This window comes from Chinchilla lanigera, unplaced genomic scaffold, assembly GCF_000276665.1.
Source record: "Chinchilla lanigera isolate Chin_1 unplaced genomic scaffold, ChiLan1.0 scaffold00073, whole genome shotgun sequence".
Taxonomy (NCBI): domain Eukaryota; kingdom Metazoa; phylum Chordata; class Mammalia; order Rodentia; family Chinchillidae; genus Chinchilla; species Chinchilla lanigera.
In genome coordinates this window covers 7,595,012-7,620,299 of record NW_004955474.1, presented here as the reverse complement: position 1 = coordinate 7,620,299, position 25,288 = coordinate 7,595,012, and the positions used below count along the sequence as shown (strand labels likewise).

Below are 25,288 nucleotides of genomic sequence, written 5' to 3'. Positions count from 1 at the left end.
GGTAACTATTCACAGTGAGGAAAAATACTTTGACGAAGATTGATGACAATGTGTCTTTTACTGTAATAACTTTTTTGGGTAGGCCTTCATTGTATTTTGTAATCACACCTCATTATGTCAGGTATTTGGTCCCAGTGAAAAAAAGTGGACGAATACAACTCAGACATTTTCAGTTGAAAGGGAAGCTAATATTTTTAATAAGGAGTAATTTATTTAACAAATTTACTTGTGCTAAGTGTTAGAGACTAGATGTTATATTATATACTGTCTGGATCACAGCCTAGCTCTTTGCAGAGGCTCCATAAATATTTGACAGTTAACATAGAATATAAGCAGAGTCAGGTGGTTTGCTTTGATAGAAAATTTAGGGAAAAAACAAAAGCATGTCTCTGTGCTCATTAGGGATGGAAGTAAAGGATTGTTTTAGCTTCGCTCATACATTTGGTTTATGCCACATAATACTGGGATCAAGTGTAAGTGAAGATTCAAGTCATTTCCTTCAGAAAATGACCAAATTAAAGAGGTTCTTGTTAATATGAAAGTCTAGTCATGGAGAGAATATATCAAGATGTAGCACTTTTTTCTGTTTATTTATGTATTAACAGAATGGTGCAGTTAGTCACATCAGAGTATAATACAGGTTGTCTTCCACTGAGAAAGAAACCTCTCAAAGCACTGTTATTGGTAAAGATCTAAGGGTGTACAAGTATGAATAATGCATGGTTTTCATATTCCAAAGATCACTGTAGTAAGCTGCCACCCTTTTCTTGCTCCACTGTTAAAACTACAAATATCATTTGGTGAACATGTATTATATTAGGCAAGATGCTAAAAATTCTTTACATATATATACGTGTTTTGTCTGATTAAATCACTGCAACTTGGCAGTAGACATTAGGACCCTCTTTTTATCATAAAGAGAGACTCAGGAGCTTGGATGACCTGTCAGAGTCAAACCAGCAAGTAAAAGACTAGGATTTATACCCAGGTCTGCCTGATTCCAGAGTTCTTGTTCCTCATTCTTAAGGTACTTAGTGTGTGCTTTTACTTATGTATATGTATCACTGCCACTTTCTTATGGAAAAATGGCTTCAGTGTTTGTTACTAAAATCTTACGATCTTTAAGATAAACTTGAGTCATTTGTAGGAAAATGGATACACCTGAGAACATAATGTTATGTGAGATAAATCAGACACACAAGTTAAATATCACATAGTTTCTCTTATGTGAGAAACCCAAATTATAAGTACAGAACAAAATAAAAGACAATAGGAAGTAGAGACATAGATCTTCCTCAAGTGTGGAGAGGTTTAAATTTGGAGGAAGGGGCGGGAAGGGGGAGGGAAAGAGGATGGAAACAGGACTTTAGATGTGCTGTGTACGTATACCAACTCCATACAAAGAATGCAAACATTATGTACTGCAAACATGTACTAATGAAAAATAGAAACCATTTTAAAGATTGATAATTAATTAAAATCTATGGCCTTTATGGTGTCTTCTACATGATTTGGACTTATCCCATGGACCCTAGATTTTTTTTGTCTTTTGTTCTCCAATCTAGGATTAATACTATTTAAAGCATTTTCCATGTAGGCCACACCGTTGAACTTATTTGTTCCTCAGTATATGATGGGGGTGTGTTGTGTCTCCGTAAACCTCTTGTAAATCGAAAATGTACTTAAATACACCTAACCTCCAGAAAACCGTAGCTTAGTAACACAGTACTTTGGACAGTACCTGTTGTTTACCCTGGTGATCTGGTGGCTACTGGGAGCTATGGCTCACTGTCACTATGTAGAATCATAAGCAGGTACAGACCATATATCATTAGCCCAGGAAAATGTCAAAATTCAGAATTTGCAGTATGGTGCTTACTAACTCCCGGTCACTTTCACACCATCATGAAGTCAAAACTGTAAGTCAAACCATTGTAAGTTGGGGACTGTGAGATGATAAAATAACAACTTGAACAAATGAGTTTTTGTGCCTTTATATTTATTGTGAGACCAAGAGAAAGGGATGACTAAGTTAGCCCCGTATACTTAAGACATAATATTAACATACTATAAAACGTCAAGCAAGGTTACACAGCAAGGTTTTCACTTCTTTAAAATATTGTAAGGAAACTGACAAATGGAGAGTTTCATCATAGTAGACACACACACACACACACACACACACACACACACACACAGGTTTGTGAAATACAAGTCTTCCTGCTGTTGCTGGATCAAAACTGGCTTACAAAACAAAGTATAAGAACAGTTTAAAATTATTTATTATTGCCATTTTTTAAAGTCAGTATTTCAATAGAAGTAATACTTTTCTGGAAACTAAACCTTATTTAAAAATCAAGGGTGGGTTTGATCAATCTTGTCTTTACATGTCAAATTTTTTATAAATTGTTGAATGCATAGCTGCTTCTAAGTCCTTTGTGTGTTGTTGTTATAGCATGATTTTAAAGGAAAGGTTGGGAGGGTATTTATGGAACACATTCTTTATTTTACTTCTTTTTAGAGCAATAAGGCATCTCAGGTGCATTTGTATCTGCCTTCTTACTGTTGTTTCTTTTTAATGCTGATTATCATTAAGTAGATTGGTTGTTGAGACAGATTTGATACAGTATTCTTGAAGTGCCAACATTCATCAGATTGAATGAACAGTAAAAGGTCAGAATGTTAGTCTTCATCACATACATCTTACCCCAAATTCTCCCGCACTATATGTAATCTCTGGTTTAACCTTTCTTGAGGTATTTATTTTAAAAATTGTTCATTTATATTACTGCCTCAGTTGCTTTTTAAACCAAGCTCCCTGTTTCTTTTTTTCCAAGGTTAATACTGTCAATGTAATTTCTCCAACTTTATTGCTATCAGATACTCCTGTGAACAAAATTAACCTGCTCACAGGAATGGTATTCTAGTCTGATAATGATTTGATTTGCTGTCTCATTATTGATTTGTGCACCAGCTTTCATGTTGAAATAGATCAAGTTCCTGACGGGCCCATTACTGTAAAGACCAATCAACTGCTTTCTGCAGCGGGTCTGTCAGTCAGGCTTTGGCGGGAGATAGCCCCTAAGGATGTATGTTATCAGATCTTTTTCATCTCTGCTTTTCCTACTGCTAAGACATTCTGTTAGCAATTATGATCTAGACATATCCTGTCCCCTGGTGCCCAAAATAGCATCTGTGGATCACACATTCAAGGTTTACGGAAGGCTGTTGGTGTCAGATACACGGACTGCACCATTGCTTGTGCCATAAAGAGGACGAAGTTAGAGCTCCAAGTTCATTGGCATGGTTCTGACATGCTTTTCAAAAGTCTTTGCTTTTGGCATTTGATGTGAGGTAAGAAAGTGAGATGGTAGAGCTCTCTTCCCTCTATTCGGTTATGATTACATCTAGAGTAGAGTAAGTTGTTCTCCAGTTCCCAAGCTGGAAGCTCAGTTTGCCTCGTATGATTGTTGCCCTCTCCATGTTAATATGAATGAGGCAGAAAGTTCTGGGAACTTTCCCACCTCCTGTTACATGGTGTATGTCTTGGGCTGCCATCATGGAATATCTTCAATAAGATGGCTTAAAGAACACTATTATATTTTTTCACATTTAAGAACTGGAAAGTCAACAGTGCCAGTTACTTTGGTTTCTGATGAGGGCTGTCTTCTTCACAGACAGCCATGTTCTTGCTATGTGTTCACATGATAGAGTGTTCTCTGGTATCTCTTCTTAAAAGGGTAAGGGCCCCCTCAAGACCTCATCTATACCTAATTACTTCCCAAAGGCCCCAGTTCAAAACACCATCACACTGGGGATAGGGCTTCCACATAGGAATGATGGGGAGTCGTTGACAGTACCATGTATACCATAGGGCCGAGTAAAATGCCTGCACAGAAAGGCATCCATTAACAGCAAACAGTAAATCAACATAATATTAAAATGATTATTTTTTTTTTTTAGTCAAGGATCAGTGCCATTCTCTATGGCATTTCATTCTTTCAGAAAATGTCAGCTATCTGGTTTTCTAGTGGTGCCTGATTTGCATGCACTTTATGGTATATTTTACTCCTTGACTGATGCATTGGAAAGAAAAGTGCTCCTATGTACAACAGTAACTGTACAAGGGAATTCTTTGAGGGGTGAGCTTATTCCCAGGATTGTAGAGGAATATTAGTCCAAATTGTTCCCAGTGTCCTTAGGGATCCATTGACCTCAGGTCAAATTGTGATGCATATGAAGTTGATTTGATCAGTCGTGTGTATCTGCCACTTTGTCATTTGCTTATTGACAATACAGCATGTTTCTGTTTCTTTAAGAAGACCAAATTTCTGAAGATCTGGTCCAAAGACAACCTTTGTTCTTTTCACCTTCCCATTTCTTTATGTTTTTTCTCTTTCCCCATTTTGGCGTGCAAGTGATTTTATGCTGAAATTGCCAAATGAAGTTTTGTGGCCTTGTCCGTGGGACTGAGGGTAAAAGTCAGCTTTTCCTGTGCCTTTTCTCATTGCTAGTCCTAACTATAGGTAAAATGTCTTTGATTTTTTTTTTAAGTGTGTTACTTACTTGGTAATGTATTCTAAGTCTTTGACAGCTATATTAGCAGTTTATGTTTAATGCTATTTGATATTTGTTAGTCTTTTGAAAAATTCTAAGGTATACAAAGGTTAGTGTGGCCAATATTTTTGAATGAGTAAATATATTTTAATTAACATGACAAATAATTATATTCATTTGCACTCAGTGAGTTAAAAAAATAAGTCAACTTTTTTTGGTAACTTGGATAGAGTATTTTCTATAATTTGCTCATGAAACTGCTGAGACTTTGTAATAGAGGAAATCTAAGGGAAAACTTGTAGGTCTCCAGGTATGTTTGTATATTGTACTATGAAATTTAGAAGACAAATGTGATAGACTATGTCTAATTTTTATAACTCAAATTATTAGAGAATTTTATAAAGTAAATCTTTTAGGCCTGGCATGGTGTCACGCACTTGTAATCCCAGTACCTTGGAGGCTGAGGCAAGAGGATGGCTGTGAGTTTGAAGCCAGCCTGGACTACATAGTGAGTTCAAGGCCAGCTTGAACTACATACTATAGCAAGACCCTGTCTCAAAAAAAAAAAAAGTTTAAAAAAAAGCAAAGTACGCCTTTAAATAATGAAAATGTTATTTATCTTAGGAGAGAATGCCTTCTGAAGTTAATTGGATGTGACACTTGCTTAAGAAACTCCAGTCCTTGAATTACAAATTTTCAATAATACATTACTCTGAGTCTTAGAAGTCATACAACAGAAGTTTGCTAATATTTTTCTTCCAATTTTTATTTTTTATTAGTACATGTTTGTGGTATATAATGATTACATTCACCATGGAGAATTGGTCCATCTGCACATCGGAATTCTTTTTTCATCCTCTTCCCATCCTTACCCTCCTCCTGCCACCAGCTCTTGATCCCCTTCCCTTTTGCAAAAGCTCCATTTCCCTACGTCCTAGTATCTTTTATTTTGCTCTTTAGATTTTGGGTTTTTGCCCCAAGGAAAGAAGGAAACCTTCTACATTGTTGATAGAAATATAAAATAATGAACCATTATGCTAACATTTTTATGACCCATTAGAATTTCAAAAGCCTTTTTATATACATTGTCTTACTTGTTCCTCAAAATAGTTTTATTAAGCAAATTAAATGGGCAATATGTTGCTATTGGAAAAATGACTTGCCCGTGGGACATAGTTGGTGATAGATTTAATATGTAAGTCTGTCTTTTTTTTTTTTTTTCCTTTGGTACTGGGAATTGACCTCAGGACCTTGTGCTTGCCAAGCAGGTGCTTGTGCCACTGAGCTATATCCCTGAGGGTTTTATTCTGGGTTTTCACTGTGAAAAATTTTGAATATGTAACAGTAGAAATATTTGGTAAATTCCCATATACCCATTCTGAAATGGATATAAGCCTCTCTTAGTAATTTACATGTGCCACCTTAGCTTATCTTTTTTGTTGTTAGAGTATATTATAAAGTAAGTCCCAGATATTTTGACTTTTACTCCTGAGTATTTTAGTGAGTATATATATCTCTTTTAAAATGTTATTTTCTTATGAATGCAGTATAATTATCATATCCAATACAATTAGTAATAATTCCTTAATATCACAAACACTCACTTCATATTCAGATTTCTCCATTTGCCCCACAAATAACTTCTTACTGTGGTATGTTTGAATCAGGATCTAAAATCAGGCCCACATGTAGCAGTAGTGTATGTTGGCCCACAGTTTCGGGGGGTTCAGTCTGTGCTGGATTAATTGACTCCTCTGCTTTTTGTGAGTCAGCACATCCAGGCCACACTGCAGCAGAGCAAAGCCTATTCACCTCAGCCAGGGAATCAAAAGAGAAAAAGAGGAAGGACTGGGGCCCTGTCCCTTGGCCCTGTTTCTTTCACCCTGATGGCGGGAAGACTTCCACTGGGCCCCACTTCTGAAGGGAAGGGAGGGGAGGGGAGAGGCTGAGAGGCTCTTTTCCTACTACAGTACAGAGTTCTGGTTGCCTAAGGCACAGTATTGCTTGCAGTTTCCTTTGGTTTTCATAACTAGTTTATTCAAGTTCTTTCTACAGAAAACAGTACATAAAAGAAATGAGATGAAACTGCATAAATACTGTTTAAAAACTTCTCAAGTTGGAGAATAAAAATGTACATAAATAATAAAATATTTTAGCTCGCTGAAATACAGTGGTCAAAGCATACTCTCTAATGTGGTACTATAAGTTATAACTAATTGCATTCTCAGATTTCAAAGGCAAATACTTCTCTGTTCCTTCCAGTCCCAAAAAAATGACTGCAAAGTAAAGGAAATTGGAATTCGTTTTTAAAAACTAACTGCTTGTTTGTTCTTAGGAAAGAAATATTTACCTAATTGCGTATCTCAGCCTATTTCTTAAATGCATTACTTATGTCCCATTTATTTTGTGCATGTGTCTAGTGTTAAGAAAATACACAGTAGCAGCAGTTTATGTACAGTATACTATCAGAGTGGATTGGTAAAATTTCACCCAGTAAAAACCTAAGTAGTTTGGCCTATTTTTGTGTTTTACAACCTAACTGTGCGTGCACAGGCCTCATTTTTAAGAGTCTAATCATATCGCACATCTTGATGGAAGTAATTGTATCAATGGTTCAGGAAATTCAAATGGCCTTTTCTTTATACCCTTTTGGATGGGTCAGCGCTGTTAAGGGCATTACTGAGAGAAGCACAAAGTGATTTTATTTCAAGAGTTATTGATTCATGCTCCCTCTGTTTTATTTCAGGTGGATCATCCATGCTATGGAGTATGAACTACAGATCCGTGGTGGAGACAAGCCATCCAAAGACTTGTATCAGTTGTCACCGAGTGAAGTTAAACAACTTCTGTTGGATATTCTGCAGCCTCAACAGAGTGGAAGGTAATGAGGACCCTATATTACTCACAAGACCCTCTGAATGTACAAAGTATCATACTTTTTAGCTTGATATATGAAATTAATAAGATAGTAATAAGAAATAAAATGCAGCAGAGTATCAGGGCCTATGTTACTCAATATAATATAAACAGGTTAATTAAAATGTGTATCTTTTAAATTTTGTATTAATTTGAAATTTATGCTTTTTTGTGGGATGTCATAAGCATTTCCTCATTTTTACTATTTTGTGCAAGATGTAATACTTCATACTACTTTGATTAGTTCCCATTTTGAACATGCATATATAGCATTTAGCATTTCCTCCCCGTATTTTGGCAGAAAGGATTGGATGTGGTAACATTAGCTGAGTATGTTGCCTGTGACTTTTTCCCTAAATATCAGGGCCAAGCACTTTCGTAAACTTAACTTGTGCTAGCCTCAGGATAAGAATACAACAAGCCCTTGTGGGTTGCATCTGTACTGTGGACTGCACCTTGTTGAGTACAGCTGTAATAATATTCCAACAGCTGTTTTATGGAGTTACACGAGTTAATATTGAACTTCAATGTGGAAAAACTCACATGCAAACATAACCAGAAGACATAAAGATTTGCGATAATAAACATTAAAACATAATCTTTTTATTTAAAACAGTGTGCTATTGGTGTGTGAAGGGATAAATAGACCCATTGCAGATAAAAGAAACTCTAGAAGTAGATCCCACAATACTTATATAAAAGTTAGTATATGGCCGGGCGTGGTGGTGCACACCTGTAATCCGAGCACTCAGGAGGCTGAGGCAGGAGGATCATTGCAAGTTCGAGGCCAGCCTCAGCTACAAAGTGAGCTGAAGGTCAGCCTGAACTGCATAGCAAGGCCCTGTCTCAAAAAGAAAAAAAAAAAGTATATGGGGAAGGTGGCATCTTAAATCACTGGACCAAAGATTGACTTTTTAATTATATAGTGATGGAACAATTGAATAGCAATTTGCAAGAGCAAATCAGTTATTTTATATCATACACAAGAGTCAACTCCAGATAGATTAGAGATCTCAGTGTAAACAGTGAACTTATTGAAGTGCTAACAGAAGACATGGGCGATTTTCTTTTTAACTTAGGTTTGGAAAAGGCTCTCTATCAGTCAACTCAAGAGTAACAAAAGCTTAATAGAGTAATAGTTTAAAACAATATTGTGTTTGCAGAAGATAGAGAATGTCATGAGACAGCTGAGAAACTAGAACAAAATATATGCCACAGAGAGCTAATATCCAAAAGTTCTTAAAAATTGAGTCAAGATATGAATGGGAGAAAAGCGTTACTAGTAAATTCATTTAAAACATATAAAATGGCTTTTAGATACTTAAAAAGGTAGTCAAGCTAACTCATAATTAGAGCAAATTAAATTATGTTGAACCATTTCTCATCTTTCACACTGGCAAAAGTTTCAAAGTAATAAACACTTGGTAAGACTGTGGCAAACAGGCACTCTCATATGTAACTGAATGCAAACAGTGAGTACAAAAGACTTCTGTAGTATGCTGCTCTTCAAGATATAAAGCAATATCTTGTTTATCCGCTCATTTGTATAGAGGGAGTACAGGGAGGATAAATGAGAAACTAGTGCAGTTGGCCACCTCCAGAGAGCGGGTGGAAGTAGGATGGGAAGGAAGGGGAAGTGTGCGGGGTGACGGTCATAGAGAGCCTAGCAGTAATGGAGAACCTAGCAATACTGCAAATGGGTCACGTTCCCACACTGAGGGGGAAAGGAAAGAATTAACCAGAGTCTCACTGGAAAATACTGCTTTGACTGGATACGATAAGACTAAAGAGAAAGAACTGCACATAAATACTGTACTCAGGCTAACAAAGCTTTTCTCACAGATGTATGGATTAACATTTCTAGACATGTAAATATGTTATGAGTGAGAGCTAGATTTTCCACTATTAATGACTGTTATAAATAGAGAAAGAAGAAAATGTAGGCTGGACCAAAATTGATAATATCAGTGTGAATTCATGGTATTTATGCAGACACAGAAGTGACTGTGGGTCTGTATATGTATATATGCATGCACATGTGTATATGTGTGTACAGCCATTATTTCCCAACTCTTTCTACTGACATGACCTAAATACCATGAAGCCCCAATGGTAATGAGCAAGTGCAGTACCCAGATACTGCTTTCTAGACATTTTGTTTCGTTTTTGTTTCGTTTCGTTTCATTTCATTTTGTTTCATTTTATTTTGTTTGAGACACCATCTCACTATGTAGTTCAGGCTGGCCTTGAATTTACTATGTAACCAGGTTGGCCTCAAATCGCCTTATGGCGATTCTCCTTACCGACATATGCCAACACACTCAGCACTATTGCTTTCTAAATACTGTTCTCTAATGAACAGAACCAGCATTCCTTAGGGAAATGATTAGTTTCAAAGCAGGGCAAGAAAAATATAAGATTAGCCTGGAGCACCTTGTGCCAGAAGTTAGGAAATTGCAAAATATAAGAGATGTGTCAGATGGACACTGGAGACAACTGGAAGGAGCTCCTGAGGCTGCAGCTGGGGCAATGAGAGCAGCGTAATAAATACTGATAATATTGGATTATAACACATAGAGTAAATATCCCTTAGCGCAAGCTGCTTTGAATAGTGGCAGAGAAGGGACTCTTACTTGTACCAGAGTCCTAATTAATCAGTGTAGCTAGGATACTGGAAATAAAGTCAGTATTAGTCAAATACAGCAGTAATAATTCTTGCAGGAAAGACCCATTGTAGGATGGAAGTAATATGAGGAATGAAAAATTTGCATAATTTAAAAATATTTACACTCCAAATACTTACTCATGGCAAAGGGGGGAAAAAATAATTTCACAGTTGGGAAACCTAGCAGACTCTGCCTTATGATCACGATTAGCATCTCCAGTGGTAGTGCACTGTACCCCTTTACATGATGGATTGAAAACAATATATCACTTCTGGATATGCTTACCAAAATTCATAATTTTAGTGTCTTCATAAGAAAACATCAGATGGCCCCAAACTGAAGAAAATTCTACAAAGCAACAGATCTGTCTAATATGACAAAGTCATGAAAGAATAAGGAAAGGCTGAGGCACTGTCACAGGTTAGACGGGCCCTTTTATGAGACGTGGAAGCTGAATGCATTGTGGAGCCCTGGGCCAAAACATTAGTGGTAAAATTGATTAAATTTGAATAAGGTCCATAGATCAATGTTACTCTATCATTGTTCATTTCCTAGTTTCAATAAATTTGCTATAGTTATGTAAGAGAAGGGAAACTGAATAAAGAGGATATAATAACTTTATGAATTTACCTTTGTAACCCGTAAGTCTAAAGTTTTTCAAAGTAAAATGACAAACAATGAAAAAGATATTTTAAAATAATTCCTCACCCACACTGTGAGAATTCTCACATTTCCTTTTATATACTAAGAAAACATCCTTTTTTATTCTTGTTTTTGTCAAACCCAGGGAATGGGGGTGATGTATTCATTAATCACCAGTAGGCCCTAAACCTTTGAGCTTCCTCACTTTAGAAAACATTGTACTTGCAGGGCAAGTCTGGGTACGTTAAAAAAAACTTTGTACCCCCAAAAAATGTCTCTCTTCTTATGAAGTTATCTGATTTCATTGGTCCTCCTTCACGAGAACAGAAATGTCTTGTCTGTTTACGGAATTCCTAGAAATAGTGTTGGTCATGCGCGCCTTGCATATGTTGCATCACACATTTAACCTTACTGCCTCTTTAAATACCAGCTGTGAAAAGTGTGTACCTGTCTGTTTCTCTCTTCAGCTCTTGCAAGAATATACTACTACATCTTTGTGTTCTTTAGAAAGTATGCAAATTCTACATCTTTAGCAGTTTGTGAATGGTGTATTGTATGTATAACACTTCATCCATGAAAATAAGCGATCTAGAATTTTGGCCTATCACCATGTTCTAAGTATTACGACAAGCAAAATTTTATATCTTTTTTTTCAGCAGTGAGACTCAAGCTGTATTTAAATAACAAGCTTTTATAAAGTGTAAAAGTTTGTAACTCATAAGGTAATTTCATTATATATAATGCTTTTTGAACACTCACTTATTCATTCGTCAAATATTAAGCACCCTGGTGGAAGAGATGTGTAGGAGTGATGAAGGTCTGTGATTTCTATGCCTGCACAGAGCCTGTGTTTTATTATATGCGAGAACCACAGAAATCTGTTATGAAGTTTGTCGCTCCTGTGTTCTTTTTCTTTTTTCCTTGGGATGCTTGTTTTTAAGTAGAACTGCTTTGTGTATTAGAAAATCATTTAATCATGTAGTGAACAACTCATAGTTTACAAGAGAATAACATTTTATCTGGTAAATTTTTAAAATCTTAGGGATTTCCTCCCCTACTGCATTTCCTCTGTTTTCACTATGAAATATTTACTAGCATCTGTAACACGGGGCAGATGTGCATCGTTGATGGGCTTGGGCTTTTATGACTTGTCCTCCTGGGACAGTGAATTTACACTGAAAGCCTTGCTTCCCACCAGAACAGACGTGCTTGTCAGTCCTGAGGCATTTCCCTTTGGTCTATAGATGCTGGCTGAATAGGCGTCAGATCGATGGGTCTCTGAATAGAACTCCCCGTGGCTTCTATGACCGAGTGTGGCAGATCCTGGAGCGCACACCCAACGGGATCATTGTGGCTGGGAAGCATTTGCCACAGGTAAGGCCCCACCACATTTAGTCAGGAGGAGACTTCCAAAGGGCTCTGAAGTAGGAGAGCATCCTCTCCCTCTCTACTACAAATAATTTTTCTGCTTTTCAGCGTTCTACAAGTATTCAAAGAAGGGATATCCAGATGCCTGAAGGGATAAAATACTGTACTAGAGCTGGGCATGGTGGTGTAATCCCAGCACTTGGGAAGCTGAGGCAGGAGGACCATTGCAGGTTCAAGACTAGCCTAAACTACATAGCATGACCCTATCTGAAAAAACTAAATAAATAAAATACTAGAAAATAAAAAGTCTAGTCGTTGGAGTTGGAAATATTTCCCTAGGCTGAGTGACTTCTGTTTTTCAATTTTAGAAGTCCCTCTAAACAAAAAAGCTTGCTTTTCTATGCTACTCAGGTATCCCAAGGAGGCTTTCTTCAGAGGCACCACGTGGCCAAACCTGGCAGTGAATTTAGGATTTCTTATATTGGCTTTACCTAAGACTGTCCCTCTTCCACTCAAAGTAGTGGTGGGCCAATGCCAGGGAACCTTACAATCAGTAAAATGTGTACCACAAAGGAAGAATCTAGTCAGCCTAAGAAGCAAGGTGGCCCAGTGATGCTGTAGATAAGGAAGTCACTACTTACACTGAATGTGCTACTTGCACTGAATGAGGAAAATGTAGTTGATTTTTAGATCAGTGGACAGATAGTCACTTATTTTACTTGAGGTAGTATAACTTACCTGTGGTCCAAATAAATGTAGTATCCTCTCACGTGTCTGGTTTCCCAAGTTATGTAAACTAGCCTGCTTTGATGTGACTATTATTATTTTTTTATTTTGAAGAGAAAAGAACAAAAAGGCAAAAACAAAACAGCAATAACAAAGCTACAGAATTTCAAAACAAGATGATAGGAAATCTACAATGGTTGTTATATTACTTATTGTTATTTTCAGAGTAGTTGCTCAGATTAACAGATACAGGCATGCAAGATTGATCAAACAATTAAACATTAACTATTCCTTTCAATAAACCAATAAAAATTAGTAGTACAGTTATCTTAGCTATCTTGTGTGTTTATATATATATATATTTCCCTTCTTTCTTTTCTTTTTTCCCTCATCCCAGTTATTCTTTCCTATTAAGCAGTTTCTTTCCCTTTCACAATATCTATTGTACCTTTCAGTTTCATTTACTCTTCCAGGTTCTTACACTAGGGAGATAATACAGTATTTATACATGCAGGTCTGATTTATTTCGCTTATGCATATGGTCTCTAGTTGCATCCATTTACCTAAAAAAGCCTTGAATTTATCTTTCCTTATAGCTGAGTAGTACTCCATTGTATAAAAATACCACAGTTTTTTATCCACTCCTCAGTCGATGGGCATTTGGGTTGTTTCCAAAATTTTGTTATGACAGATTGTGCTGCTGTGAACATGGGTGCACATGTATTGCTGTGATATGGTGTTTTTAAGTTTTCTGGGAAAATACCCAGAAGGGGAATGGCTGGCTTAAATGGGACCTGTAGTCCTAATTTTTTGAGGAATCTCTAGACTGATTTCCAAAGTGGTTACACCAGTCTATATTGCCACCAACTGTGGAAGAGCGTTCCTTTGCCCCCACAGCCCCTCCAGCATTTGTTGATTGATTGATTTCCTGATGACAGCCATTCTTACTGGGGTGAGATGAAATCTCAGTGTTGTTTTAATTTGCATCTCTCAAATGACCATGGATGTTGAACGTTTTTTCATGTATTTATTTGCTATTTGTATTGCTTCATCTGAGAAGTGTGTATTCATCTCAGATGCCCATTTTTGGATTGGGTCTTTGAATTTGGGGGGACTGAGTTTTTTTAATTCTTTATACAGTCTTGATATAAGTCCTTTGTCTGTGGGACAGCTGGCTAAAATGTTTTCCTACTCTGTGGGTTGTCTTGTCACTCTATTGGTGATTTCTTTAGAAATACAAAAGCTTGTTAATAGGATGAGATCCCAGTTGTTGATTCTTTGAAGTGTTTCCCTTGCAGTTTGGGTTTTGTTCATGAATGCTGTGCTTACCCCTGTGTTTTCTCCATCCAAGTGCTAACCAGGCCCGACCCTGCTTAGCTTCCGAGATCAGATGAGATCAGGTGCATACCCCTATTTCTTCAAGATTTCTATCTACTTTCTCTTCCAGTAGATTTAGTGTTTCTGCTTTAATATTTAGATCTGTGATCCATTTTGAATTTATTTTAGTGCATGGTGATAGACATGCATCTAGTTTTAGTCTTCAGCATGTGGAAAGCCAGTTTTTCCAGCACTATTTATTAAAGAGGCTAACTTTCTTCCAGTGAACATGTTTTGCCCTTTTGTCAAAGATAAGGTGGCTGAGTGTGTTATGGTTGTGTCTGTATCTTCTAATCTGTTCCCCTGGTCCTCAGGTCTATTTTTTTGCCAGTACTATGCTGATTTTATCACAGTAGCTTTGTGGTATAATTTCAGGTCAGGAATTGTGGTACCTTCTGACTTGTCTTTGTTGCCCAGGATTGCCTTTGCTATTTTAGGTCTCTTCAGGTTCCAGATGAATTTTAGGAGTATTTTCTCTACTTCTGTGAGGTTTGCTAATTACATTTTGATCGGGATTGCATTAAATCTGTATAACAACTTTGGAAGTATGGCCATTTTCACTATATTGGGTCTTCCTATCCATGAGCAAGGGATATCTTTCCATTTTCTGATATCCTCTTCAGTCTCCTTTTTCAGAGTATGATAATTTTCCATATATAAATCTTTTACTTCCTTTGTTAGACTGACTCCTAAATATTTCATTTTTTGGATGCTATTGTAAAATATGTGGTTTCCCTGATTTCTTTCTCAATAAATTTGTTGTTTGTGTACAAAAATGCTATTGATTTTTGAGTATTGACTTTGTATCCAGCCACACAACTGAATTTGGTTATTAACTCTAGGAGTCTTCTGGTGGAGTTTTTGGGGTCTTCTATGTAGAGCATCATGTCATCTGTGAATCATGATAATTTCACTTCTTCCTTCCCCATCCCAATTCCTTTTATTTCTCTCTCTTGTCTAATTACTCTGGCTAATGTTTCCAGAACGATGTTGAAAAGGAGGGGTAATAGTGGACATCCTTATCCTGTGCCTAATTTTAGAGAAGTATTATATATATTTAGTCCCGGCATCAAAAACAGTCTGCTTACACACACAAAAAAAAGAAGAGTACTATTTTTGTTTCTAATATTGAAACTTGAAACAATTAATTTTGACATAGCTTTTTATACAAATAACATTCTCTAATGCACACACCCACACATTCTGCTTTTATATATACATAAGGGCACCCTTGGAAGGACACACAGGAAGTGGTTAATGCTCTTTCTTAAGAAGGACTGAGTGTGTCTGGTGGGGACAGTGTGAACTTTTCACTGAAACCCTTTTTAACCTTTCACAGTAATTACATGAATATATTTCTTCATCCAAAAAGTAAAGGAAGGGGCTGGGGATTTAGCTCAGCGGCAAAGTGCCTGCCTGGCAAGCATAAGGTCGTGAGTTCAGTTCCCAGTACCAGAGAAAAACCAAAAAAAAAAAAAAAAAAAAAAAAAGTAAAGGAAAACCTTTCAGAGTATTCTTTCTGTCATAATGGTGAACCTTTTAGAGCTTTCAGTGATAAGGAAAAGCCCACTGCTACACACAAAGCATAGGTTCGCCACCGGTGCTTTATGTCATTCTGGGACTGCAAGTGGTTTTATGTACTTGTTGGCATAGCTACTCAAGCCCTTCCGTACATGCGTGTGCCCCGGGAGTGACCCTTTCTCCTGGAAGTAGAAACAGAGTCCCTGCTGTGAGCATCCTGCTGCTTCTGGGAGCCTCATCCCTGCACAGCCAGGCAGTGCCCTCTCTCAGCCCACTAATGTTTCCCTGGTTTCCTTTGATTCTGTGGTAGCCAGGGCCACTCACTTTTAGCATCTTCTCTTTGCTATCAGTAACAGTAGATACATGTGAGGTATTGTTATGCCCCATGTGCTTTTCCAGTGCACATGTAATCATCACAATAATTTTGTGAGAAAGGTGCTTTAGTACTCCCACTTGACAGATGAGGAAACTGAAGTACAGCGAAATGATTTCCCCAGAGTCACATCTGATCAGTAGCCAGCCCCTGGCAGTTTGGTTTCTGAGACTTCATATATAAAATCCAACATGTTGGGTTATATTGACTGTTGAGTCAGATGTACTGAGTACAGGACTGACATTATTATACCATCTGAACAACTTTGCTATAAGGAAAATTGTATTGACTGTAAGAGGACAGTCAAGGGGCCCCTCATTTGGAATCATGAGTAGATACACATTTGTTCTGAAGCCATGGTTAACGTTAAGGTAAATTTTCAATAAGATAAGAGCAAATAAATATGTTTCCTGTCTGCTAGCAATACTGATGATGACTCCATCCACACAAGCCTAACATCTGAATTCTTCCTCCCCATCTTTTGAAAGTTACTCACCATGCCCAGATTTCAATTTGAATTTGAGTTTATGCTCTGCTTTCATTTGGTTGTGAAAAGTGGATGAAAGACTGTATAATATGCTTATCTTGAATGAAAGCTAAAGGGCGGAATAGAGAAAATTCTTTTCGATGTGCTTTTGCTCTCGGTTTTCTTGCCATTTCTGCATATAGCGTTTGTATGTATTTTGTGCTACCAACTCAGAAAGGACCTGCCACAGAAATTATGTAAATTCAATAGCAAGTGACTTGGGTAAAATCTGACAGCAAGCATAACTCCCCATGTTAATTCTGAGAGCAGTGTGTACTCCATTTGTTGTCTCAATTTTTGGCTGTTCCTGTCTTGTATTGAAGTGGCTTTCTAATACAATATTTTCCTCTGAAAATATTAATATAATGAAGAGAACTACTAAAAATGGAAGGTTTAATTTATCACGGTTATCAGCTTTTTGGCTCCAGTAGTTTGACATATATAAAATCCAGTCATAGAAATGAAAATGCTAAGGTTTTATAGAAACTGAAAAAGACTATTGATTAAAAAATGAAGTTCTTCCATTAAATAAGAACCAGAGTATGACATTCAGCACCATGTTTATATGGAGTTATTTTTTTTTTCAGCAACCAACCCTGTCAGATATGACCATGTATGAGATGAATTTTTCTCTCCTTGTTGAAGATATGTTGGGAAATATTGACCAGCCAAAGTATAGACAGATCATTGTGGAGGTTTGTATTTAAAAATGTCAATTTCTGAATGTGTGCTTTCAGTCTGCTCCCTGAAAACTAGCCTAGGAAAACTGCCCCTGAGAGCACGAACTTTACTCCTCATTTCTCAGCTCCTCCAGTGGGATTTTCCAGAAGATGACCACCCTTGACCCAAGTCAAGGTGCACAGCACCTCAAACACCAGCCCTCTGAGTAGGAAAATGGCACCCCCACCCCGGCAGCAGGCGCATCAGCAACACCATCGCAAGATAGGAAGTGATCTTCTTCTACTAATTCTGTTTTCAGGTTTTTTCTGTTCACAGAAACAATACACTATTACTCTAGAAAGTTTCAATAGTTCAAAAAATCGTAGAAAACAAAAACCTCCGCCCTCACCCCACTAGCAGGAGCTCTTCACAGTTCATCTTTTGAAGGACATCTTTCCAAACATCACCTGTGTAGAGAAGGCATGTAACTGTGTTCGGTATCAATGCTTTATGTAAGTTAAATGGTAAGATACACAGGCACATGCACACGTATGCCCTTTCACTTTAAAAACTTACATCAGATATAGAATGAACCCCCAAATGATGGATTTAAATGTGGCTTGTTCTCACTTTGTCTTTTCTCTTAGAATGTCTCCATTAGACTTGGTGTTTCTTGGTGGTAGATAATATCTCACTAGTAGAGAAGTTAGCAGTGAGTGGTAAACTGGACACCACACCTCCTATAACCCAGCACTTCTGGAGCTGCAGTCAGAGCTGAGTGCAATTCGACCTCATCTTTGCTGTCCCAAGATGTGAAAAGAGATGAACTAATCAGTTCCATAGAACATAGGCGTGAGATAGAGTAAGGTCAGGAAAAGATGGGGTTATTTGAAGGGTAAATACCTTTCTTGTGTTATGACCTTACCCTCCCTTCCATGTTTAGTGCCTAGCATCTGGGACGTAAAGTGGACCTAGAATCCCTTGTCATTGACCAAAGTGACATCACTGTTTTTGCAGAAGAAATTTTCCTGTGGCACTCCCAACAAAATTTCATGTTCTTTCTGGCTAAAGCCCTGCCCCATGGGTCTCACACGTTGGCAGCCCTGGATTTTACTGAATGTGTTTCTTTTGGTTCTTTTAGGTTCTCTTGTGGAAGCACTTAAATAAAATACACTCAGTAAGATTTCCAAATTGGGAATTAAGAGGTTTGTCTCCTGTTTAGTGCTCAGAGAAGGATGCATAAGCCTCATCAGAAAGCCTTTATCAGTCATTGCATAGCAGACACAAACTTTGCATGTAAGAATTTGTCATCTAAAATGAACATTACCACTCACGTAAATATGTACAGAGTGGCCAAATATAGTGATGCATTAAACTAAGATAGTTTACACAGTCCAGCTAGTTCTCATGTCGTGAGAAGACCAGAGTTAAAGAATATATTTTGTAAAATAGCCATTCCCTGAGAAACTTAAGTAGCATTGCAGACTTGTGTTTGATTTGAGGTGTTAGGCCCTGTGTTCTTCAAACCTCGTCCCTGGGTCTCCATTGACCTACTTCCTTCTCTGGCTTTGCCCCCCACTCACCCACCCAGCGCCCCTCTTCCATGGCCTCCCTGGCCTGCTGCACACTGCATTTGGTGTCTTGCCAACAAGGGTTGAGGCCCAGAGGAGCTTAGACACTTGGTAAATAGAGCACTATATGGTATTTCCAGGACTAAGAAAGTCATTTTTCCAAGTTACTAGTTTTATTTAAGTGACTATAATAATTTCTATATACCTATAGGGACATACACAATGAAAAAATATGCAATTCCTAATAGAACTTATACTGGCGATTTTCAAAATTAGGAAGATTCCATCAATAGGTGATCTTTAAGCCTCAGATAGAGCATATTGTGGAACATGAGTGTCATCCATCAGTCCGGTTAGGAACAAAAACATGTCCAGCATGTGTCACTACTCTGGTTCATATGTAATTGGCTTGCAATGTCTGTCTTTTCTAGTTACTGATGGTTGTATCCATTGTACTGGAAAGAAACCCTGAGCTAGAATTTCAAGACAAAGTAGATCTAGACAAACTGGTGAAAGAAGCATTTCATGAATTTCAAAAGGACGAGAGTCGACTCAAAGAAATTGAGAAACAAGTAAGTAAACAGCCTTTTGTAGAAAGCAACACTTCATTGTCTTGATTCTTCAAAATATCCTTAATCTGTTGTCATTCAGCTTATAAACCATTTGCTGGGTGCAAAATAGAAACAGTCTGACTTCTTTTAGGAATTAAGTTACTTTTGAATTAATTACTAGTCAATTCAGCTATAAAGTTTAGACAAAAATAATCTAGGAAGAGATAAATTTTGTTTATATAGTTTTCAATTAAAATGGTTTTTGTTGTTGTTGTTGTTGTTGTTTAACCAAAGAGAAATCTTTGATTCCAGAAGCCTAGAAAGCTAACCTCTAAGGGAGACGGGGGTGCAGATCAGGCTGCACTGTGCTGTATCCTACCTAATATGCTTCCTCCTAGGCTCCTGCTTAATATTTTGTATTTTGAACCTCGAAAAGGTTCGCTAAGTAAATAAAAATTATCAGCAAAGAAGAGAACGCTCAAAATGTCTGTCTTTGTTTTATATGCTGAGCAGATGCCTCATGAAAATGAAAGAAAAGCCCAGGAAGCTCGTATTTTCCATGAGGAAATCTTCTGTGGATTTATTTTTCCCTCTGGGCTGACAGTGATTTTACCTGTCAACTCTTTACATGAAATATCAAACTACTTGCTTACTGTTTTGCTTTATAGGATGACATGACTTCCTTTTACAACACTCCACCCCTGGGGAAAAGAGGAACATGCAGCTATTTGACAAAGGTGGTGATGAATTTGCTGCTGGAAGGAGAAGTCAGGCCAAACAATGAGGACTCATGTCTGGTTAGCTAGGGCGGAAGGTGGAAGGGGCTCTGCTGAGACTGATTTTCTACCAACGTGGGAAGTTTTGTGTTGAAGCTTCATCCGGGCAGCCGTTTACTCACTGTTCGTGATGGTAAAATGATTGCCACAGCCCCAGCAAAGCAGCAGGCCTTTTGCATGCCATTGCCAATCTAACGGTGAGAAATGTTTTAATCAAGTGATTAATCTTCGTGATGACACCAACTACAATAACCTTCACTGGGCAGTAGAAGTAGCTTATGAATTGAAAATTCACTGCTGCATGTTTTATGATCGAATAGTTCGTCAGAGTTGGACATGGTTGTGCACACCTGTAATCCCAGCACTTGGGAGGCTGAGGCAGGAGGATCACAGTTCAAGACCAGCTTGGACTCCATAGCAAGACTGTGAAAAGAAAGAGAAAGAAAGGGAAGAAGGAAAGGAGGAAGGAGAGAAGGATGAGAGAGAGAAAAAAAAGCACTTGCATCAAAATGAATCTTTGCTCTTTAGACTAAATTTTACCTTTCTGCCATTCAAGTGAATTTGCCAACTAGTAACGCTTATTGTGAACCAAAAGATATTAGAAGAATGGCGGACATCTTAAAGTGACGCTGTCATGTTAGAGGATGGTGATAGTGCACATCCTAAAGGCCAGGATAGGCAGCTGTTATTTGATTTTCAGAAACTGCATTGTTAATATTTTAGTATACAAAGCTATTGTGCAATTTTTACCTTGAGAAATGACTGGTTTTGTGTTTGTGTGAAATGTAAGAGTTACATTTACATGTAATGTAATAAATCTATACCTTACAGACATTTTCTCTGAGCTATCACTAGATAACATATTTAGGATGGTTCCAAAGCTTGTTAAACTTAGGACTGACTTAACAATGTAAAAGCAAAATCAGAAGTCATTAAATTTTATTTCTGAATTAACGCGTCTGCATAGATTGTTTACTCAGGCTCACAATATTGAGCTTAATACTCCTGAACATTCTCATCTAGTGGCTTTGGACAGGGGATAATCCATGGCACTCACCACTACACAGCTTTGCTACCAAATTTACGTAAGCAGACATTAACAAAAATATTAAACGTTTGAATTTTAGGAATGTATTTCCTAAATGTTACAATGCAGCACATTAGTTTGAGCCCCAGTCCCAAAGAGAGTTATTTTAGCCTTAATGAGTTTCCCCCGAGTAATCAGATTTTCTGCGCGAAAAGTGCAGTGTGTTTGTAGAGTTCTAAAAGGATGAAGGAAAGACAGGTGGTTGCAGTGACAAGGCAGTCGATAGCGGAGAAGTGGGGAGCGAGCATGTGGAAAAGTCAGTTCATTTCTCATGACTCGAGCACACCATGTCTCGGTCTTCCATAAGAAACTGTATATACATTAGATGAGAAGAAAAATATAAAATCTGATTTTACCGACTGCCTTAAGAAGAGAAATATGAGAAAGAGGAGAATTAAATCACTTCAGCCAGTACATTAAGAGAGTTTGTGTACAGATGGCCCTGAGCAATGAAACTAGTTTATAAAACTCAGGCGTGAGAAGAAAACAACAGAAGCCTGAACCCCATGAAGAATCTGGGACTGGTACTTCATAGTGAGGAAGTAGGGTGGGAGGGAGGGAGGAAGGAAGCAAAGGAGGCAGGCAGGCTGTGCTGTACAAATTTTTTTTTAAAATTTCTTCTGATTACCTGAGCGAAGTTGCCAGAAAACTGCTGTCTAAGTTGAAATCAAACATCATTTGCAAATATATGCTAGCTTCTTGCTTCAATGTTACATACTCACAATTCTGTTTTCCTCTGCTCCTGAAAGCATTCAAAACCTTTAGCTCGTGTATCGACTTTATGCTTTATGTTCAAAATTTATTGTTCTGAAAGAGATTTTAATATTGGCAAATCTTGATGTTCACCTAATCAGAAGCCAATATGTATCTGTTTTCTAATGAGAAAAGCAAAAGGTAGTAAGAATTAGAACACAGTACACATGGAATTTAAAAATCCCATTTGGTCTTCAGAGCCCAAATGTTTTACCAGCTGCACTAGAGACTGACTGAAAATAGTAGCACATTCTTTCAGGCATGGCAAGATTTAAATCTGATTTAAAGCTTCCTCTATCACAATGGCAGATTCACTGTGTAAGTTTATTGTACAAGCAACGTCTGTTGGAAACTCCTGACTGAATTTCAAATTCAACTACATTTCCAAAGCATCGTTTTAAGGAACACAGTTTTTCCCATATTTCCTGCTATTTTATTTAGGTCTTTAAAAGTCATATTTCAACTTTTAAAAATCAGACGGGGATCATCTTGATGCCAACTTCAATATGTGATAAGCTTGTGGACACTAATAAACATTTGTTGAACACCTGAGTACATCTAAATTTTCAACAGAACTCTTAGGGAGTAGATTCAGACATGCTGTCAGCTCTTTGTGAGCATGCATATTAAATAGACAACATATAAAAGTGCAAGAGTCAACATAATGTAAAAACAATTATAGCAAGAGAGAGAGACCCCATTGAAATCAGAGAGGTTGGAAGTAGCACAGTAGCATGTGGCCAGATCATAAAAGCCCCGATCTTGAAACTGGAAATGTCAATGGAAAACAAGATCAAATCAGCAAAACACCTTCATTAGTATTCAAACAATGGAAGCTATACAACCTCATATCGTAAACTCTGAGAAGCAATAAGAAGACAAAAGATCTACTGGAATTAGAATATGGGTCCAGAGCTGAGCATAGTGGTGCACACCTATAATCCCAACACCCAGGAGGCTGAGGCAGGAGGATCGTTGCAAGTTCAAGACCAGCCTGGGCTACAAAGTGAGCTCAAGGCCAGCCTGAACTGCATAGTGAGACCCTGTCTCAAAAAAGACAAAAAAAAAAAAAAAAAAAAAAATATGGCTCCTATGCTCTGACCTCAAAAAGCTGTACAGGACAAGGTTACTAAACTATGAAAAACCTAATGAATTTGAAGAGAATCAAATGAGTGTTGAGTCACCATCCATGGGAAAATGTTCTTCAGAGTGGAAGCTCTTCCCCTACCTCACAGTCCTCCCACTTCCTTCTCCAGCGGAGCTCAACCAGCCCATGGGTACAAAAGGTACCATTTTCAGGCACCCTTATAGGCACAAAACATAGTAAATGCAAGAAAATCAAAGCTCTTTGAGCAGGAACAGTTAATACCAGGACTCAGCTCGTGTAAGCTGGAATTTTGCTCCCAGCTGCCCTCCCACTGGGCACCATATGCAGTGTGCAAACTGCATAACTGCCACAGCCCTGCTCCCAAGAAAGGAAAAAGCCAGTGGAGGTGGCATTTTGACTTTTCACCTGGGATGGAGGCAGATAAAGTAAAGGGGACCCTGATCCCTCAGGGCTGGTTACCTCCAGCACTTCAGCAGAAGCTCATCTGAGAGCTGGTGTCCTGATCCATGTCTTATCACCTGGAAGATGGGCTCATGGGCAGTGGGGATAGGATTTGATGATGCCACCCATTTTTTCTATAGCTAGAATATTGTTTGACACTGCTTGACCTGAACACACTGCCTCATGAAGGGCATAGGTCCCATTTCCAAGCACAGTGACTTACATGGATCATTCTGCCAAACAATGAGCTTTGTTTTTCTTTGTGTTTGTTTGTTTGTTTAACTTGTAACAGAAATGGTTGATCTTAGGGGCAAATTCTCCACTCTTTACTCCCATTCCCAAGACGGTTCCCCTGCTCACCTCCTAGCCAGCAAGGGAAGATGTGAAACAAATGGTTTTTGGCCCTTTTATTTCGGTGTGAGTTGAGAACTTAAAGCCATTCCTCTGCTTTTTCATTTTTGTTGCTGTTCTGCGGTGCTGAATGGAGATCAACCCAAGCTCCATCCCAGCCTGTTCATGGACTAGTATTTCTCTCCTGATCTTCCCGGTCTTTCTATGGCTGCCTCCTCCTGAATTGTGTCTTATTTCCTGAGAGGAAGAGACTTAGCCAGAAGCAACAAGAACAGAACAAAAGAGTGCAGATGGGGCAGACAGAAGTAGAGGGAACCTCCCACACGGTAACTGGGCTCTCACAAAGCTCCTTTGCAAGTCTTGGGAAGAAACTGCCTGTAAACTATGTACAAAATACAGGGGAAAAGATACAGGACCCGTTCTGAAAGGAAATGTACTCTAGAAAATAGCATCCTTCACAACAGATGTCTTATACTCTAAAAGAAATGAAGGAGAAAGAAAATCAATGAAAATGGAACTCTACAATACGATATGATAGAGAGGAAACTAGACCTAGGAAAACAAGCTTCATAAATTACAGCAAAGGACAAAATCTACACAGCCGAAACAGACTAGGAGACACAAAGGGAAAGCTTGGATAATTTAACAAAGTACTCAGCATCAATTCAGTTCTGCCAGCCACTGTTCTGCCACAGGTGTGTGTGTGTGTGTGTGTGTGTGGATTTCCTCATAGAACTACGTTTTGTTTGGGCTTGGGCACATATGATGCTTGTAGTGTTACGAAGAAACATAAGGCAGGTTGAAGAAGTGTTGGGGCTCAGAAAACAGTACCCTGAGGATTGGTGCTTTGACATTCTAAATCTTTGTACTAAAGGAAAACCAAGGTCTCTGACTCTCCCCTCCTGTCTTTCCGCTCTAGTCCTCCTGAAGCACAGGAAGGGCCTTTCTCTGAAGTTTTCCTGTCTACCTAAGGGTTGGATCCCTCCCAGGAGACTAACTTACTAGAAGAAAGGCTAGATTTGACGCCACACCTAGAGCCAGGACCTTTGTCCCTGACGGTTGTGTGTTTTTCAGGCCCCTTCAACCCCCCTGAAAATCACTTACTCTCCTCTAAAATTGCTGAAAGCCCCCGACCTATCTCTCTTCCATGAAGAAATGATTTAAGCTCCAAGCATCTGGTCCTTCTCTGAGTTTCATACCTTGTGGACTGCCGTGCACAGATTCTTAGGGCCCCTGTGGTTGTGGGACACCTGATAGAGTAGCATTTGATGTGGATGGAAAAGAGTAGAAATGGAGGACAGGTCTGATCCAACCAAAA

At 38.2% G+C, this 25,288-nt stretch overlaps 1 protein-coding gene across 5 annotated transcripts in view; it reads left to right on the top strand.

The window, feature by feature from the left end:
• Positions 1-20,643, top strand: part of Phkb (phosphorylase kinase, beta) — a 201,427-nt gene extending 180,784 nt beyond the window's left edge. For all 5 annotated transcript variants that reach the window (XM_013502735.1, XM_005401408.2, XM_005401407.2 and 2 more), the window contains 5 exons: positions 7,304-7,438; positions 12,026-12,155; positions 17,260-17,367; positions 19,335-19,475; positions 20,123-20,643. In XM_013502735.1, the coding sequence (XP_013358189.1) occupies positions 7,304-7,438; positions 12,026-12,155; positions 17,260-17,367; positions 19,335-19,475; positions 20,123-20,260 (652 nt within the window). In that variant the 3' untranslated portion in view covers positions 20,261-20,643. The remainder of the gene's footprint in view (positions 1-7,303; positions 7,439-12,025; positions 12,156-17,259; positions 17,368-19,334; positions 19,476-20,122) is intronic.
• The last annotated feature ends 4,645 nt before the right edge of the window (positions 20,644-25,288 follow it).